Source organism: Notamacropus eugenii, chromosome 1 (assembly GCF_028372415.1).
Source record: "Notamacropus eugenii isolate mMacEug1 chromosome 1, mMacEug1.pri_v2, whole genome shotgun sequence".
NCBI lineage: Eukaryota > Metazoa > Chordata > Mammalia > Diprotodontia > Macropodidae > Notamacropus > Notamacropus eugenii.
The window spans coordinates 534,645,364-534,664,550 of NC_092872.1; the positions used below are offsets into that span (position 1 = coordinate 534,645,364).

General features: G+C 34.8%; 1 protein-coding gene across 5 annotated transcripts in view; it reads right to left on the reverse strand.

Annotated features, from left to right (window-relative positions):
* Window positions 1-17,580: 17,580 nt before the first annotated feature.
* The window catches only part of MEMO1 (mediator of cell motility 1), a 119,146-nt gene continuing 117,539 nt past the window's right edge, over window positions 17,581-19,187 (reverse strand). For all 5 annotated transcript variants that reach the window (XM_072634118.1, XM_072634116.1, XM_072634117.1 and 2 more), the window contains one exon: window positions 17,581-18,255. In XM_072634118.1, the coding sequence (XP_072490219.1) occupies window positions 18,124-18,255 (132 nt within the window). In that variant the 3' untranslated portion in view covers window positions 17,581-18,123. The remainder of the gene's footprint in view (window positions 18,256-19,187) is intronic.

Consider the following 19,187-nt stretch of genomic DNA (forward strand, 5'->3'; position numbering starts at 1 on the left):
ACAAGTTGATTTTACAAACATTTCCATAAAATTATTTTTTTCCTTTCCTTTTAAAAATGTATTCCCATTTGGCAAACAAAAAAAATTAAACCATGGTTTATCATATGCATATGAAAATTGGCACCAATACTTTCCCTCATGCTTAGCCTTGGATATAACATACTATGACCTTTGACAATGAAGTTTATCATAAAGAAACCTGTTAACGTTAACCTGATGTCAAAAGTGGTCTTATTTTGAGATGAAGCTAGTTACTGAACTGTTATTTCAGAATACGGAAAAAGTTGGAACTTAAGTATACACTAAGTATTGATACTATACATATTACAGGAGAGGGAATCTGCAACTGTAAAGAGACATGAGACATTCTTACATCACCACTCCCAATGTGGGAAGGAAGACCTTAACACTACTCTATAAAGTGCTGCTTGGTTAAAGTATCCTTTACATACTGAGCCCCAGGGTCTGGAAAACAGGAGGCAGGCGAGGAAGGTCTTGTTATGGTAGAAAGAATAATTCTGCTGACCAGAAACTATCTAATTTAGTTAAAGGGAACCCTAAACTCACTTTAAGGGGGCCCATGGGCTTTTCAAACTGCAGCAGCTTTTAGAAGTCTTGGTTAGAGAAGTAAACACTAGCAGAAAGGGAAAAGGGGAGTGCTGAATCATCTCTACTACCTCTAAGAAAACGCTTTGTAAAAAGACAAGGTCTTTTTGAAACTCTAGGCTATCAAGTTCATCTTTGTGAGTCATACAATAGCAAAAACTCCCCTAATTAAAGGAGGGGGGAGGAAGAATCTAACTTGGCATTAACAACTTCAGTGACATCCTGTCAAAAATAAGCACAAGAAATTAAAAAACATAACTTTATAGATCTAATACTTTTCTCCCACAATTAATGCTCGAACATGATTTTAATAATTTTTAAAGTACTTGTCACATCTTACAATTTTTTCAATTCTTTTCTTATTTTCACATCAAAAGAAGACTGCTATTCTACTCTACTGAAGAGTTTTCATATATATGAAAAATGAGCAAGAGCATATCCTATTCTCAAAAGCCCTTCAAAATACAGTATACATTTTGCTGCACAATGCCTGTGCCACATTTTAGAAGGCATTCCTATTTTGATAGGACCATAAACCAAGTGTGTGAGAAACTTCATCTTCAGGTGAGAAAAATGGTTGTTACTAAAAGATAGAAAGCAATGTTTGTTACTCCAAGACCTTAGCCCTTCTCACTTATGGAAAAACATAAAGAAATACCCTACAAGGGGCTCACCTGCCAAGTGCTGTCATTTTCCTCCAAATGGAGAAAGGCTGCACCAATACTGACCATTCGCAGGAAATATATAAACTGAAGAAAGAATTGGTGATTCTAAAGAGGAAGAAAATGGCTAAAATATTATTATACAATATAGTACTGGCATGACTTTAAAGTCTGCTAAAAACAATTTTCCATTTTATATTCTGAGATGCTTTCAAAGTTATATTAGCAGCGCACATATTAGCCCAAATGGCAGCTGTTTTTTCAGTTAAGAGTTCAGTTTTCAATGGAATACTTTGAACTCTTTTATATTTAAGTTGATGGTAAATACATGATAGTAGTGCCCTACCAGTAATGAACTAGGGGTGACTTAAAAAAAAGATCACATACTGACCTAAGTTTCTATGTTATCTAAAATAGCCACCTGATTGGAAATCTTTTCAAAAGAAACATTCATTTATGATGTGAAGTAAAAACAAAACACCTGTTAAAATACAAATTCAAAATTGCATTATCCAATAAAAATTGCAAATAACAGCTGAACTACGGATGCAAGCTTGCATCGAGGCAAAAAGAATCATCCCTCCAACAAAGGTCCATACACTAACAATCTAAGAAAGCATACCTAAGCCTTAGCCCACTTTTGGAGGAACAACATTTACATTCAATATAGTAAACACTTAACTATCTTAAGAAGTTATTTTTATTCAACAAGTTCTTAAGAAGCTGCTGAAAATTACATACACATAACACCACTGAGAGACTACTATGTCAAGGCATGTGGTTTTCCTAACATAAAGGCTACTTTGAGAACTACAAGTTACTAAACATCTGACACCATTACTGATAATACTTGCTTATAGAAGAAGAAATTAAAACAATGTTAACTACATTTTAAAAGAGGACCATCCTTTACCCCAAGTCATTTGTCCTCTTCCAACTGCACTGAGATTATGTTTGAGATTAGGCAAATCCTAACGTACACACACAAAACTATAAAATAATCCAAAAACACCACAATTATACAATTCTGAAAAGTACCATTACTAATAATAGGATGACATAAGCTATTAGTGCCAAACTTTATTACACATAAAGTTCTTTTTAAAGCCCTTTCCTAGACCTAATAAAGGCCAAATTGTACTTCATTCTTTAGTACTGAGGTACTGGATAGCTCCAATCCCTTTCAAAAAATATATAAATGTTTGGTTGTAAAAGCTGTTTCTCAAACTTCTCCATTTAAGTTCTAAATGAAACTGTCTAAAGTTCAGGAAAAAGTTTCAATACTCATTTGCCCTTAGGATTTTAACTTTTAATCCAATGTTCTCCAACCACCACTTTTTTTAAAACACTCCCAAGAAATTATCTTTATTTAGACTGTCTTCAACAGTCAAGGCTCAACTTTTTATTTCCTTCTCCTTGATTTTTTTTGTTACAGAATTGGAGTTCAACAATGGTCACAGATAGGGAAATGGACAGTCTTTTAAAAGAGCTTAAGCATAAAATGGGTCCAACAGGTTTCCACTTGCCTTTTTATATGGCATGTGATCATAAAGCAACAAACCTGAATTTAACAAAAATTAAAGCTATCTATCCAAATGACAGCTGCCTTTTGAAGATGTTAGCGTGGGGTGATGATACATGTTTATTTCATTAATGCTATTATTAAAAAAATTTTTTGGATCTTTTCTTTGAAAACTCTCCTTTTGAGACAATTCGTGCACCATACAAAAAAATCAGCTTTGTCACTTGACGGCTGTGCCTCATTTTGGACTAAAAATGGTAATTCCCTAGTTGGATTCTCCAACCTCAATTACTAGACTTGGTCATAATGAATTCTATGTATTAGGATATACACTCTTTGATTTGCTTTCTATATTTATGTTCCTATTGCTTCCCACAATGCCTGAGACTTGGCAGGTGCTTTATAAATGTTCTATCATTCACTCATTCATTTTGAACATTTTTAAAACCAAATCTGCCACCAGAGGAGATTTGAAAGGCTGATCGCACTGAAAGCATTGTAAAAGTTATTACCATAAAAAAAATACTTTTTTCAGTGTAAAATTTCTGGAATAATTGTTTTAAAGCATTATCATATATAGAAATTTGAGGTGAATACCAATTTCAGTGCAGCTCCATGAAAGTAACTTTGCATGGAAGATCGAATTCTCCCCATTTTAAAATCCATTTTAAAAGACTTCTAAGTCATATTAACAAATAGAGTACAAATTTAAAGACAACAAACTTCAATAAATCATATTGTGTAAGAAAAGGGCATGGAGGATTGATCTAACATTTGTCTGAAATGAATATAAAACAAATCTTCCAAAACTCATTTTTTATATGAACAGTAATAACTAGCATAAGGAGTTGTAAAAGTGTTCTAGGAAATGGAGGCTACATTCAGCTAATTTCAAAATGAACAAATTCAGTAAAAACAGTTAATCCAAAATGGTTTTTATTTCATCTCCCCACAAATACAATCTAATTAAAATTTCAAATGTACTAAATTTTTAACATTGGATTTTGTTCAATTCCATCATTATTTAATCTTCATTCACTTGGTAACTAAAAAGTTTTGAGTCTAAGTAAGGATCAGAGTATAAATTTCAAGGTATAGGAATGACCCCAAGAATCTGTCTCTCCTTCTAACCAATGTTCTACCAGATCAGACCTTTCCTGGACTCTGCTTATAACCAAAAGGTTCAGTAAGAAATAAGGAACCAACAGAAGTAAGTGTCCAGATAGAAAAACAACCTGCAGCTTTAGTTGAATCATTTCCTCTCTGAAGCCTTTCACCCCCACTCTTACATCTTACAGAAGTCATGATAACCAACCTAATCATCCAAGTTCTATAAACTCAGCTTTTCAAAGGATAAGCTACAATGACCAAGGGGTGAGATTTTTACAAAAGATCATGAACTGTCACTAAGAATCTTGGTTCTGATTTTGCATATAATAATAAAATTAAATTAAAGCAAACTACTTTAATGTCTACAATAGTGTAAACTAAAAGAACAAAAGAAAACAATGCTCTGTAATTATGACTGAACTTCATCTCTGAAATTTGAAAAATGGCTTCTCTCTCCTTTAATTGCAAAAATGAGGGCTGTGGGAATACTGAATGTTGTCAGATGGGCTTGATCCTAGGATCATAGATTTAAAGTTGGAAGGGGTCTTCCATGTCAATTTTAATAAACTTTTTTTCTCTACTTTTAAACTTTGTTACAAAATAACAAGGCAGAATGGGAAATAGGGAGGAATATATATTCAGAAATGAATATGACATAATAATAGGTCATCAATTTTGAAAAAAATAAAAATTTACAAAAAAACCAGAACAAATCAACCCCCTAGAATCCAGAGCTGGCAGGGACTTTAGAAGATAATCTTATTCAACTTCTTTACTTTAAGATGAGGAAACTGAGGTCTGTATAGGTGAAATAGCTTTGCACAAAGTTAAACAGCTAAGAAATAGCAAAGTTAGGATTCAAATGCAGCTCCTTTGAATTCAAATCCAATGGTCCTTACACTACAAATTTCTATTTGTTCATTATCATTTCTGTTGCACTGGAAAAAGATGGTTGGAAAGGACTATATAATGTTAAGGCTTTAACATTGGACTTCATGGTCAAAATAAAAATGCAGACTTGCTGAATAACTGGGAGAATTTTAATCTATGGAAAGAATTAATTGTATATTTGTATGATTACAAACAACTGACTTGATATGAAATCCCAACATACTTGAAGTTGTAATGTTCAATCACTGTTTACTTCTACATGAGATAGCCCTCTGTAAGTAGCTTCCCTACTCAGGAAGAAGGGAGAGTTCAATTCTCCTCCCAAAATACAACTTCCCCCAAAGTGAATACTGCAAAAAACAAACAAACCACAAAACTGGCCAATATAACATGCTAGAAAGAACTTGGAATGGAAAGGTAGGGGGATCTAATTTCTGCCCTTAGCCTTTATACTAACTAGCCGTACAAATTTAAACAATTCTGTAACTTAATTCTCAATTTCTGTATGTGTTAAATGAGATTCAAACTACTTGAAATTGATGCGATAAGAATCAAATAGGACAAAAATATGCAAAAACATGTTAAAAAGTTAAACATACCATACAACTGCAAGATGCCATTTTATTTTAAAATTCACTTCACTTTGAGAATTACATTCCTTTGAGATAACCAGAGATAAAGAGGAACTGCAAAACCTGCAAAGTTAGGTTGACCATTCTGAATTCACATCACTTATGTGAATGCCATTTGCTTTGAGCGTACACTGATCTAAGAATTCTAACTCCAGCTCTCTTCCTAAATTAGTGATATGGTACTGGCAAATATCTTGACCTATCTCACCTATCAGTTCAACTTGAACACCAAGTGATTCAAAACGAGGTAGATACACTCTATGTCCATGGTCTCACACACACTTGAGACAACTGACAGAAATGAAAACAATTTGTGTGCACTAATGAACAGTATGCAGTGCATCCATTAAAGTTTCTGGTTGTGCATAGAGGAACTATTTGCCATTTTCAGCAAGGACAGGGGGTAAATGGGAAAAACAAAACAGAAAAGAGGAAGGTATTGGGGGTTGGAAAGGAAAACAAAGGAAACAGAAAAAAGGATCCCCAAATCAGACATTTAGAGCTAGAGGGATCATCTACTCCAACCTCCTCATTTTACAGATGAAGAATCTGAGGCACAGAGAAGGTAAGAAGAGATCTGCTCAGGGCCATGTAGCTAGTAAATGTCTGAAGTAGGATTTGAACCCAGCTCCTTCTTAATTCAAATTCCAATGTTCTATCCATTATTCTAAGCTGGTATTAAATTTAGACAATCAACATTTCATCACATCACATATACAAAATTTTAATTTTTAAAAAAGCCACTACTATAAATCTCTACATAGAGAAAAAGGGAGACAAAGTAAAATAATTTCTAGTCTCAAAGAAAATTAAAGTTATTAGAAAGGGATCTTAGAGGACATCTATTCCAATCAGTTAATCTTGCAGGTAAGGAAACTGAGGTTCAAAAAGGTTTGTAAAAATAAAAAGCACTTTGTTAAAAAGAAAAGGAATGTGATGCCAACATTTGGAAAGCAAATTACACTCACAAAAAATGTGTCCTCTGCTTTCATTTCTTTCAAAATAAGAATGTTAAGAAACTCTTTTTAGAATTTCCCTCCCATTTAGCACAAGAAAAACGTTAAAAAAAAAAAAAAAGCTCCCTGCTCAAACTTTATTCAGCCTAAAAAACTACATTAACTGAAACATTCTCAATATATTGACTACATGTTCTGATTTAAATTACTCTTCAGTCTTTTTTAATTCTTACTAACATCTTTGTAAGCAAGTATATATATTGTACTCATGATTCTCCAAACTATCTTGATAAAGAAGACTAGTTCTATTGGTCACTCAATATACAAGTCCAGGATCAGAACTCAAGATCTAATTATTAAAAAATTTTTTTTCAATTACCAAGCATTTACTTCTTTTTCCATCAGAAAGCAATTTTGAGCAAATGTCCCAGATCATCATTCTCTACTTGATCATGTGTTGTTAATGCTCTTTTAGATTTATCAGCTTGTTTGGATTAGGGGTGACTACTTCTAGTAAAAGACTAGATATTCCTAAGTGTCTGAAGGGGACGTCAGAATATAATTCAATTTATGACCAGAAGTACTTCCATTATGTTACTTTCCAAAAAACTAGGCAAAATCGGTACAGTTTTATAAAACTAGTCCATTATTAAGAGAAATAACTACTTAAAACCTTCCTTTAGAATTACCACCACTCATATGCAAAATCCATAACCTGTCTTCTACAGGTTTAGTACAACCTGAATACCCGATAAGGCACTTTGGGCCACTAAAGCACCTATTAGCAAATGGCAAGTGCTAGTGTGCACCCCTTCATCCCAATAGTGTTCAACTCAAATGTGTGGAGTATGCCATGGTACCCCAGGTCAAAGTAGGCAAATGATTTAAACTATAGTTGTCCCTGAATCACTCACTGGCCTTTCAGTATTTGCCACTCTTTTTCCTACTATGTTTCTGGCTCATTTTAGGCTCAAGAAGCATTTAAAAAAAAAAAAAAAAAAAGGTAGTCAAACTCCCCTAACCCTCCTCACCCCTGTTCCTTCAACTTCCAGGGGTTGGACTACTTTATTCTTAAGAAACAGAATTATATACAGAAATATGTTTTGTATGACTGCATACATATAATCTATGTCAAATTGCTTACCATCTCAGGGAGGAGAGAAGTAAGAGAGGGAAGGAGAAAATTTGAAACAAAAAAAATTTTTAAATAAATGTCAGAAATTGTCTTTACATGTAATTGGGAAAAAATATTTTTAAAAAGAAACAGTATTACATCTAGAAGTTTAAAATTTAGCATTATATTTAGATGCTTTAACTAATGTTTTAAAGTAAAAAGAATAATTATTCTAGGCACAAATGTGCCACTAATAAAAACTAAGTTGTAACTATATAATCAATCATACTCAGTATTAATAAAGAATTTTTACAAACCAAGGAACAAAATAACATAATTTTTTTTTAAAAAGCTGCCTTAGTTTTACACAACCTGAACTATTTTAATTTTACTTACACTCTTTTCATTAATTTTTATTTTAGTCTGCTGGGCTATGATTATAAATTTAGGAAAACTGAACTCACACACAAAAAAGAAGTGAATCTTGATTTTAAAAACTACCAAAGCTCAGCATAACAGATTTATGCAGATTTTGCAAAGATCATTCTTGAAACCAAAGAGGTGTTACTACTGACAGACCCAACTATCTTTAATACATGCTACAACAAAAGCATGGAGAATAAAGAGTTCAACAACATGTGTAATGTTTGTAAACACAATGCTTGTCATATATACTTGAACTGCTACTATAAACAAATATATTGTCATCTTTCTCCCTCATATATTACCAGCATTCTACCAACAGCTTTTCTGTAGAAAATATCCACTGAACTCCAGAAAGAGACCTCAGAGTCCAATCTATACCTGAGCAGGATTTCCCCTTTACAATATCCCTAAAAACTGACCATCTAGCTTTCACATGAAGACCTTTAGTTAAGAGAATTCACCATCTTGTGAAGCAGATCAGCCCATTCTGGGACAGTCATAATTGTTAGGAAGTTTGTCCCCTTTATGGAGTCCCAAATCTGACTGAGAACTCTAAACACCTTCCCTAATTCTGCCCTCTGGGGGCAAATAAAAAAAAAAAAATCAAATGTTATCACCCAATGATCCATATTCTACTTCATTAATATGATTTTCCTTGAAGACTCTAAATCTATGTCCCACAGGTATCAGAGATTCAATAAAGAGAATTCACCACTTCCCCCCAATCCTCTCCTCTTCCTAATTTCTTTTTTGTTGAAGATATATCTTCCTTCTGGTCACTCCAGACTGCAAGCTAAGTGTTACTCTTCCCTTTCCCTTCTCCCACCCATATCTAATCAGTTGCCAAGTATTGATAAATTCTACAGCCACAATATATATTTGCATTTGACCCCTTTTCTCCACTGACAAGTTATAATACTCTAGGTCCCTCATGATCACTTGCCTGGACTTTTGCCTTAGCCTGTCTCATTTCTCTTCTCTCTAATATATCACCCACATAATTCTCAAGCAATCTTCCTTAAGAACAGATCTGACCACCGCTCCCCTCCTCCAGTTGTACCCTATTGCCTCTAGGATAAAAATTTATGTTTTTGTTTAGGTTCTTAACCCCAAAGTAACATGGTTGCAACCTACCTTTCCAGGATTACTGTGCATTATTTCTTCACACTATACATTCCATCCAAACTGGCCAACTCATTGTGTCCCTGCACAGGACATTCCATTTCCCATCTTCACTTCTTAATATCTCTAGTTTTCTTCAAAATTCAGCTTTAATACCAAGATCTAGAGGAAACTTGTTCCAAATCCTCACCTCACCAGGACCACACCATCCTCCTCACCCCTGCGATTACTTTGTATCTATTTTGTATACATGTTTACTTGCCTATGTTAATGTTACTTCCCACTCTCTCTAGACAGGAACTTTTCAATTTTGTCTTTCTCCAACACCAAGCATGGTGCTTGAGAATATAGTTGGTGCTTAATAAATGCTTACTGAATGAAGTCTAGCCAGACTTTAAAGCCCTGCAAAGAAAGATTACTCATGTGCATTCTGGTCATGTGCTAAAGACCTACACTGGAATAAAGTGACCAATTCTAGTAGTCTAAAAAACCTAAAGTGAACCGATTAGTACTTATGTTTCAGATACCTTCCAGTACTAGTAAGCAAATATTTATTGAGAACAGTGTTTATTTTCAGAAGGATTTCCCCAAATGAGTTTTTATTTCCTTTTTTCACCCACTGAGTCCAGGTTACACAGTTTAGCTCCTTTTCCCCCCTTAGAACTACATATAGCTGGATTAGTCCAGCTCCACTTTATCCAAAAGAAGGTATATCTGTGATTGGCTGGCCTTTGACCCTACTCTGGTAAGAGGCCTTCTACTGCATCAAAGCCTTTCTGGTCAAAAGGCCATCTATTTCAAAGATAAAGAAATGTCATATTTCTATTATCCAAGGAACTTTGGTGGGGTAATATAAAATAGAAGGTGGGAAAAGAACCCAATCATTGCCTCTAACTACCAGTGAGGCAACTTCTCCTACTCCAGGTGATGGTGAACTGGCACACAGAGTAACTTTATTGAACACAATGTGAATGAAAATCCCACAAAGAACAAAGGCATAATCAATGAGACTGGAGGTTATTAATGATTTGGATAGGTCTCTGGACTGGTTAGTGAAGTCAAAATGATCACCAGGGATCATCAATAGGTAATCTAAATTATTATAACAAACTTGCTGCCTCACATGTCATAAAAACGATCCTTGATCCGTAAATGTTATGCCAATGCAGTACAAGTTCTAACAAGCCCTAAAATTCTGGAAAACCTTCCAAGATGTAACAGACTGTGCCTCCTACCCAAGGCCCATTGTGGCTAAGTATGAAGAAACTCATCACCAGAAGGTTAGCCAGGTGATTTCTTTCTTTGGTCATGGTACCCCAACTACTTTGCTTCAAAATAGTCTCATTATCTGACAGTTGATCAATATGACCCCTCTGTCACCTGAAGACTCCTTATCTAAAGCTATGACTTTAGTTTTTGTAGGTGGAATTCCCAAGAGACTCTCTAAAAGGTTACTAATCAGGTTACTAAGGAAGAAAAATCTTACTGACAATGACTGAAAGCTATAGCAAGTTCTAGGATGTTCTGAGCCTCCTTCATTAGTGAAATGGTCGTTACATCTTATCTAATGAACACATTGCAGTGAGTTGGACCTTTGTAGAATTAAGATGTAATTAAATGCTCTCAAATTTTCTAGATTTAAAAACTTAAAGCAGAAGACACATTTATACAGCTTCCCAGCTAGCTCTTGTTAAGGGTGTGGAACAAGTAGAAATGATTACTACAGCATTCAGGTAGCACGGTGTAGTGGATAGTGGACTAGCATTGGAGTAATACTTAGGTTCATGGTCTGTCTCTTGATACGCATTAGCAGTGTGAATCTAAGTTACAAATTACTTATCAAGAAAAGAAATCTCTACATAAGAGTTTATCCACATCAAAGAAAACGTAAGTCTTAACCATGAGTACTTCCCATGTCCTCCTCCCCAAAAAAACACTACCAGACTCTCAATACCACCATTTGTAACAAAGACTCCACCTGCTAGGCAAGGTGCTTAGGAGCTATACTTAACAATCTCTGCAAGGTTTAAAATCGGTTTCAAAATAAGGAGGATGAATGGAAGGCTGTATCTGGGCCATCCGACAGATATTTTTAAGCATACTGTAATACCATTTGGGTTGCTATGCCACTTCAGTCTTTGAATATTTCATATGAACTATATGACTACACCTGGACAATATTCCTATTTATTCCACACACAGCCCTTATCCTGTCAGTACTGGTCCACCTCCAGGAACATAACCAGCATGTCAAGTTCAAAGAATACACATTTAACACCTGTAACACATAGAGTTCTATAGTTTCTTTAACTGGAGTAAAGTCAACCTCCCATTCAACAAAGAAATCCCTTCCATAATATTCTTGACAGTGTTGAAGCCTCTGCTTACTTTCAGTAATAAAATATCCATTCCTTAATCAAACCATTTCCTTGTTAGACCTAAGGGTTGCAATGGAACTTCCGTCCACTGTGTTTTGTTTCTAGTGTCTGAAGGCATACATAAGAAAGTACTTCTTCCTGCATAAAAGTCCCTTCAACTACTGGAGGCCATCATTCCTTCCTCTCCCCTATAATTTTATTTTTCACTCTTCCAAAACCTTAAACAGTTCTTTTCAAGATGTTTAACTCAATCAACCTGATCATCCCTCTCTGAATGTACTCTGGTTATTAGGACTCTCTTAAAACATGACACACAGTACTAAATATATTAACATTTGTAAGCTGCCCAGCGCACTGTTCAATGGAATGATTACTTCCTTTAACTGGGACACATTTTATTTTTTAATCAGCTTCATTAGACTGTTGGTTCATCCTGACTGTAGTAAGTTAACCAAAATCCCCAGCTTTTTGGATATTATCTTACCTCCTTTTCTCACCCAAAGGAAATGGATCTGCAAAAATACTGTACCAGACTGACAACCCAGAGGTAGTTAAGGACTAATAGTTCCTGGGATTCTTATTCAATTCACTGTGAAGAAACTCAGGTTTTCTAATAGTCCCTTAAGTACCTATGAAACACTAACACACCAATTAGCCCTAATTTGGACGTAATCAGGGCCCAGCTATACCTTATGGTCAAAATCTGAAGTACCAATGTCTTGTTAGATGGCACAAAAAGTTGGAAGGGCACAAAAAGGTATAACTGTGTCTTTACCTTTTCTGTACATTATTATCTACAGAACTTAAGTAGGAGAAGAACTATGTACTATCAACCATATTTTAATTCTGGCAACTCTCTGAAGGGCTTTAACATCCAAATCATATTATCTATACTGACAATCACAACTTGCAGATCACTGTAACATTTTTACCTTAACTTTCCAATCCATCATATTGTTAGTTTCAGGAAAAATAAGCAAATACTCTCAAGGAATCTGAGTTACACATCCCTGGAAAAGGAAATAACCCTAACCAGCAAAACAGTCCTAACTAAATCTTATAAGGCTAACAATCTAAGTGGTAGTCAATTTGAGCCTCAGCACAGGAGAGGATAATTTCTTCAACAAGTCAGTCTCTGGAGGGTTAAAGAGTTGTGAGAATATGCTGGAAGAAAATAAGAACAGACCATTCCACATTTAATCCTGTGTCTGTCAAAGTAAGAAAAATGCTATCATCTGTGCAATGTGGATTAAGTAAAAGCTTCCCCCTTGTCACCTGCAAAGTCTGGTGGTATGTTCATATTCACATGTAAATTCTGCTCCTACCAAAAGATGGAAGCCATCAATACAGCCCATGACTACTCATTTGATTATACACAAGGTTTTCAACCTCTGTGGAATTCCGGAAAAGTTCACATGTGACAGTACATAACAATTCAGTTTCTATTATATCTTCTTTTCTTTTTCCAGGTCAAGATTCCTATGACTTTAACAACAACACTATAAAGGAAAACAACTTTGAAAGATTTAAGAACTCTAATTAATGCAACAAGCAACCTCACCTCTAGGACACCAATGATGAAGAGGTGAAGGATTCAAGTTGCCAAATAAGACATACATTTGTGAACATGACTGACTTGTAGGATTGTTTTGCTTGACTACAATTATCTGTTACAAGCACTGTGTTTTTCTTTTTGCTCCTGGGGAGGGGGATTACTAGGAGATGGAAGAAAGGAACTTCTCAAAGTATTGCTAAAAGGGGGCAGGGGGCACTGAAGCATTTTTAAAATGAACATTAGTTCAAAAGGAAACAGAGACAAGCAGGCCAGCTTTGAAAGTAACATGTTGAATTTATTATAACTTTTTTTAAAGCAAGCAGCACATAATAATGTGGGGTTTCACATATAATCCTTTTTTCTGTTCTATTTGTATAAAGAAATATTAAATTCAGAATAAAAAAAATTAAAAACAAATTTCATTTGATGTTAGCCAATCATGCCAAGATGAAAAGGTAGACCAAATTAAGAAACCTAAATCTGCAGCAGTATCGACCTCCTACAATAAATGGCTCATTCTAATTAATTTCCCTTACAAATGAGTTCCTCCCCCCAGTCCCCATAAAACCCCTACTTCCTCCATTGCAGCTTATACTTTTTGCTACTTTCCAGTCTCTCAGTGCTACCTTTACACTTCATTGCTCTATAACAACTTAAAACAATCTGCAAGCTGACCTCTAAAAACTCTTGCAACAAACTAACGTTCTGTACAAAGTGGCAGATGCCTAGAAAGCTCAAATTGAGTCTGAATGTCTACTGAATTTTTCTACACTGTCCAAACTGATATTACAAAATCTAATAGGCTAGAAAAGACTTCAGAGGTCATCTAATCCAACTGACAAATAAATTAAGGATACTCTATAATATCCCCAATAAATCATGACAACAGTCCTCACTTGAGATAAGGGAGTTGAATTCAGATTAATTATGGTAACAATCTCAGTCCCAAAGACTGAAATATAGACTAGTCCACAGTCTCAGAGAACATGACAGAACAAACTTCCTTCCTCTCGGTAAGAAAGAGAACTAGGGGCAGAATGTTGTAGCTGTTTTTGGATGAGGTCTCTTTGTTGGTCAATTTTGCTTAACTGCTTTTCTTTGTTACAAGTGAGGGTCCAATTTGGGGAGGGAACATTTTCTACAGAGCAAGAATCCCCAAGTTGCTTCAACTAATCCTCATATGGCATGGCATCAAGGCTTCTCATCATCCTATTTACCTTCTTCCAGTTGCTCTCTACTTATAAATATCTTTCCTAAAATGTGGCAAGTAAAATGGAACACAATACTTGAGGAATGGTCTGGAAAGGGAAAAACACAGGACTGTCACCTTATTCCTGAATGCTGTTCCTCTCTTAATTTAGCCTAAGACCAAATTAACTTTTTTGGTCAGCTATATCACACCTTTGACTCCTGAAGAGCTTGTAGTTAACGAGTCCCATTCCCATCTTTTTAAAATGAATTATCTACTGCACTTACTCCATCTTGTACTTATGAAGTTGACTTTCATTAGTGAAGTGTAAGTCATCTATGCCTATCAAATTCATCTTACTAGAACCGATCCAATCATACTGGATCCTGACTATGTCATATACCTCTCAGTTTTGTGCAGTCTGCACAACTGATATGTATGCCTTCTATGCCTTCACTCAAACTGATCTCAAACTGATAAAAAAAAGGTTAAATAACAGGGTCAACACAGATGCCTTGAGCACTACGTTAGAGACATCTTTACAGGGAAGTCTCTCTGCAGGTTTCCCACCTTTGCTCTAGATTCTATCACACCAGCTGAACCAGTATGTCAACCTACACCACCAGCTGGCTCATGGAATGAAGTATCTTACTGGGATCTCTAAGGAGGCCCTGTCCTAGGGTTGACATAACCATGTCCCTAACAAACACAGGCAACAGAGTAGAGGCCTAAAGTGGAGTATGTGAGTTTCTGGAGATAGAAGTCTTCTTTTAAAAACAACAACAATATTAATAGTTCACACACATATATTTCACTTTAAGGTTTACAAAGCTTTTCTCTTTAACAGAGATAATGAATACTTTTGGGCTAACTAAAGAGGCTCAATCTGCTCTCAGGTGATCTACTATAGCAAACTATGGCTCTTTAAGATAAAGAAAGTTCCACAAAGAAGAGTGGGTGACCTACTAGCTATAAAACTGCCTCAGCTGATCAAGTTTCTCTTAAAACAATCATTTTCCAAAGCGTTCCTTATACAGACAGCCCTAAAAAAGATTTTCCTGGGTTTCTGGGAAACTGTTATATCTTAACACTTCAGATCCAGACCCTTCCCTGGAGAGTCTAGATAAAGCAACTAGATCAGATCTACCCAATTCCACACCAACCCTAGCTTTCTTGACCAATCTTGTGTCACACACTGCCTCATTATGATGACCTAGATGGTTTTATATTCTGGTCCTACAACAAGGCTTTGTTATTTAACCATGACAGGTCTTCTTGGTGACATTTTTACTTAAGTTGATATGGAAAATCAAATTGTATTCTCTAAGTAATACATCACAACACAGGTGGTAGAGAGAAATGAACACTCATAGGTATACTGAGCAATGCAAAGAAATTAATCTGTAATGCACACGAATGAAGTATAAAGCAGATAATAAAAGGTCAATTTAACCATGTTATATACAGTTTAAAAATGCTTAAATCTGTCCAAAAGCTATAGACTTTTTAAAGGCACATAAACTCTATTAGCCTACATCCAACATTTCAGAACTAACCCCATTAAGCTAATATAAATTAACTGCTCTCTTTATATTGTTATAACAAAAAAAACTTTATACTATGAAGAAAAAAGATAGCACCTTATACTTCAATCACTTAGCAGTTTTAACTTGTTTTATACAAGTGACACCAGAACTGCCATGGATTAAGTTCATAGAACCATAAAAGTTTAGAGCTAGAAGGAACCTCAGATATTATCTAGTTCACATTATCTAGTTCATTTCTTTTGAAGAAAACTGAGGTTCAGAGTGATTTACTTGCTCAAGGATACAGAGGTGGAAAGCCAAGACTAGAAATAAGGCTTTCTATCTCATCCAGTGCTCATTCTCAATTACATGATGTTTATATAGTGTAAAATGATGTTGATCAAGTTATCAATACAGATATTCTCCATTTAAAGCAAATTTATTTTTACCAGAATACCAAATTTCCAGAATTGACAAAGTAGGGCACTAAGAAATTTCAAGCTGAGTTACAGTGGCATTCACTACCGAAGTGTGCTACAATAGCCCAACTCTCTGAGACACTGTAAATATACATCAAAAAAACAAGAAGAAGTTGCGCTAAATTCTAGGAGGTATAAGTGTGGAGCCAAGGTATTCCCAGGCATGGCAGATGTTCCTGTGTTCTTGGAAAAGGGTAGAGGTGATAAGGGAGGGTCTTACACTTCAAAAAATACTATAAAAGCAGTCCCTGTACTACAATGCCAGCATTTAACAGGCCTGGCCACCATCTTATCCTCTTTCTTTAAAAAGGAAATTACAACTCATCAAATTGGAAAACTTTTCCCACAAAATATATTGCAAATTTTATAATAACATTACCAGGAGGAACAATGGTTAGCTTTTTAAAAAAATCATATATCACAAAAAGTTTTGACGTAATTCATTTAAATCCATAATATCCCACCACCCTCTCCAAAAAAAAAAATCCCTACGAACATGCCAGGATTTAAATCGTTGATATCTAATCTAATGACATACTTTTCCAGAGATGCATAGGACACTTTTACTCCGTTTAGAAAGGTATTACCATTTAAATCACTCCTTAGGTAGGAAAAAAATGTTTAATAAATAGCAAAATCAAATATTTGAATACATTTGGTGCAAGGCACCTAAGTATTGTGCTTGTCAGATATTGTATTGAAGATTTTAAAATTGAATCCAACAGCTGGGAAATCAAGACTAGATTTGTAGTCTTGTAGATTTGTACACGAAACTACACTAATGCAACCTAGCATATACAGGATGGACAAATAATAACAAACACTACATGACATTTTTTCAGTTAGATTAAGTCTAATTTAGTCTAAACTAAGCAAGAGGAAAGAAACAATTACCATTTAAATAGCAGAACTGTATAGGAACAGTAAGGGATTTTTTAAAAAAATGATTTCTTACTGAAAAAGATGACTACAAGATAAGGTTGAATTTTTTTAAAGCACTGTGAAACACAGTGGCAACTATCTGGCGATAACCATAAAAGACAATATGTGTTCCACAATCTTTGCAAACTAGCATCCTGCAAACAATCTTTGCAGCTGAAGGGCTAAAATCAACCCCATTTTGCCAAATCTGAATGTAAAGTTTACTATAACATTGTATTTAGTCACAAAAATTGATTTCATATACCTAAAAGCAATTTTGGCATACTGTATGTAGCTTTGAAGAGCCAACTTATAAATTGTAACATTATACTAATTTCTGTAACTGAAATAGTCTTCATATAAATATAAACACATCCTAAACTATCTTACAAAGAAGCTGTTTTCCAAACTGAACATAAAAATTCTAAGATGAAGTTAATGAGAAGCAATCTACACATATACCACAGAGCAATAAGTTTAAATCAGACTAATTTGAGTTGTGTAGCCCTTTATTAGCAACTAAAATAGAAGGTATCTGTTGTACAACATGGGTAGTAGTTTACTATACTGGAGATTTATTATATTCTAATACAGATCATTTATAAATGCAATTTTCATTATTAAAAAGCTTCCACCCTTTTTTTTGTTTGTTTATAATTTGCAAAACTATTCTGAAAGCTGAATATATGTGCACAGGTCTGCAAAGAGTGCAAATTTAGAATATGGTAAATGCTTTACAGGTTGTATTTGAAGGACCATCTGCCACCATGACTTTACATCCATCATCACTTTTAAATCATAAAATATTTTGATGCCAGCCTTCCTTCCTTCCATTGTCCTAAACAAGAAAGCATTTTATAATGAGTTGAAATTAAGGAAGGACTACACCTACTAAAAAAGAAGAGAAGAAAGTTCTATTAATTTTGAGGTTTCAGTATCCCCAAAGACCAGGAACTGTATCTTTGTAAGGGCTAGGCTGGGACCTCATTTAGAGAATGAGTATGTGCAGGTGGTATCCCTGAGTATTCAGAGCTTCAGTGGACTGTAAGTGCTCCAGCTGCATAACTCACTGAACTGTCTTGCCAGTTTCTACACTGGCTTGACTGGGCATAATTCAAAAATGAAAAGCTCATATTCATTCCATTCTTCTGGAGCTCTGTGATAGCCTAAAGAGAAGAGGTGGAAAAAACATAGTTAGGACAAAAATTATACATAAAGCAAGAATTGTTAAATAAGTAATTAGTGATTATCTCTTCAATTTCATCAATAATTTCTAAACCTCTTTACCTTTCATCCTTTTCTTGAAAGATATGGGGCTGCCTTTACATTAAATAGGTTTAGTAAATAATATTCTGACAGTTTTTTCTTCAAAGGTATTCCCCCAAGTTAGCAACCATTATTACTGTGGAAAATACTATCACCTCATCATTTGTTCAAACAACAAACCTCAGCTACCATAAATTTTAGCTACTCTTTCTCTCTACATTTAATAAGGCTACTCCTAATATACCTACCCCCAGGCCCTTGTTAATTTTAGCCTCAAGGATAAATTTCTGACTATTTTAACCCTTGAACTATGGAAGACTTATCCTTACCAGAGCTGAGCCCAGTGAAATACTAGTTCAGGTTCATCTATAATATTTTGATGCCCTGATTTCCAAAATTCAAATGAGATATTATGTGTAAAGTACTTTGCAAACTTTAAAGATCTATAAAGCTCAGCTGTTAATTTTTAAAATATATATGCTTAGTCCCAGTAGTAACTGGGTCACTCAGATGTAATCCTTTCATTAAAAAAATATTACGTGCCTGAGAGATACCAGGTACTGTGGTTGGTTGCTTTGGATACAGGAAGAAAACTAACACAAATAAAGAAACTAGTTCCACAAGGCACTACTATTCTAATAAGGGAAATAACATGTATAAATATTAAGTAAAGATAAAATGAACTGAATACAAAACAATTTTGAGGGAAGCAGAAGCAACTGGGAAAATGAAGAAAAGACTTATAGATAAGGTGGCACTTGAGTTAAGAAGAAAAAAAATAGGAGTTCGACAGTTTGGATTCTTACAAACTGCCAATATATATCCCTGTAGG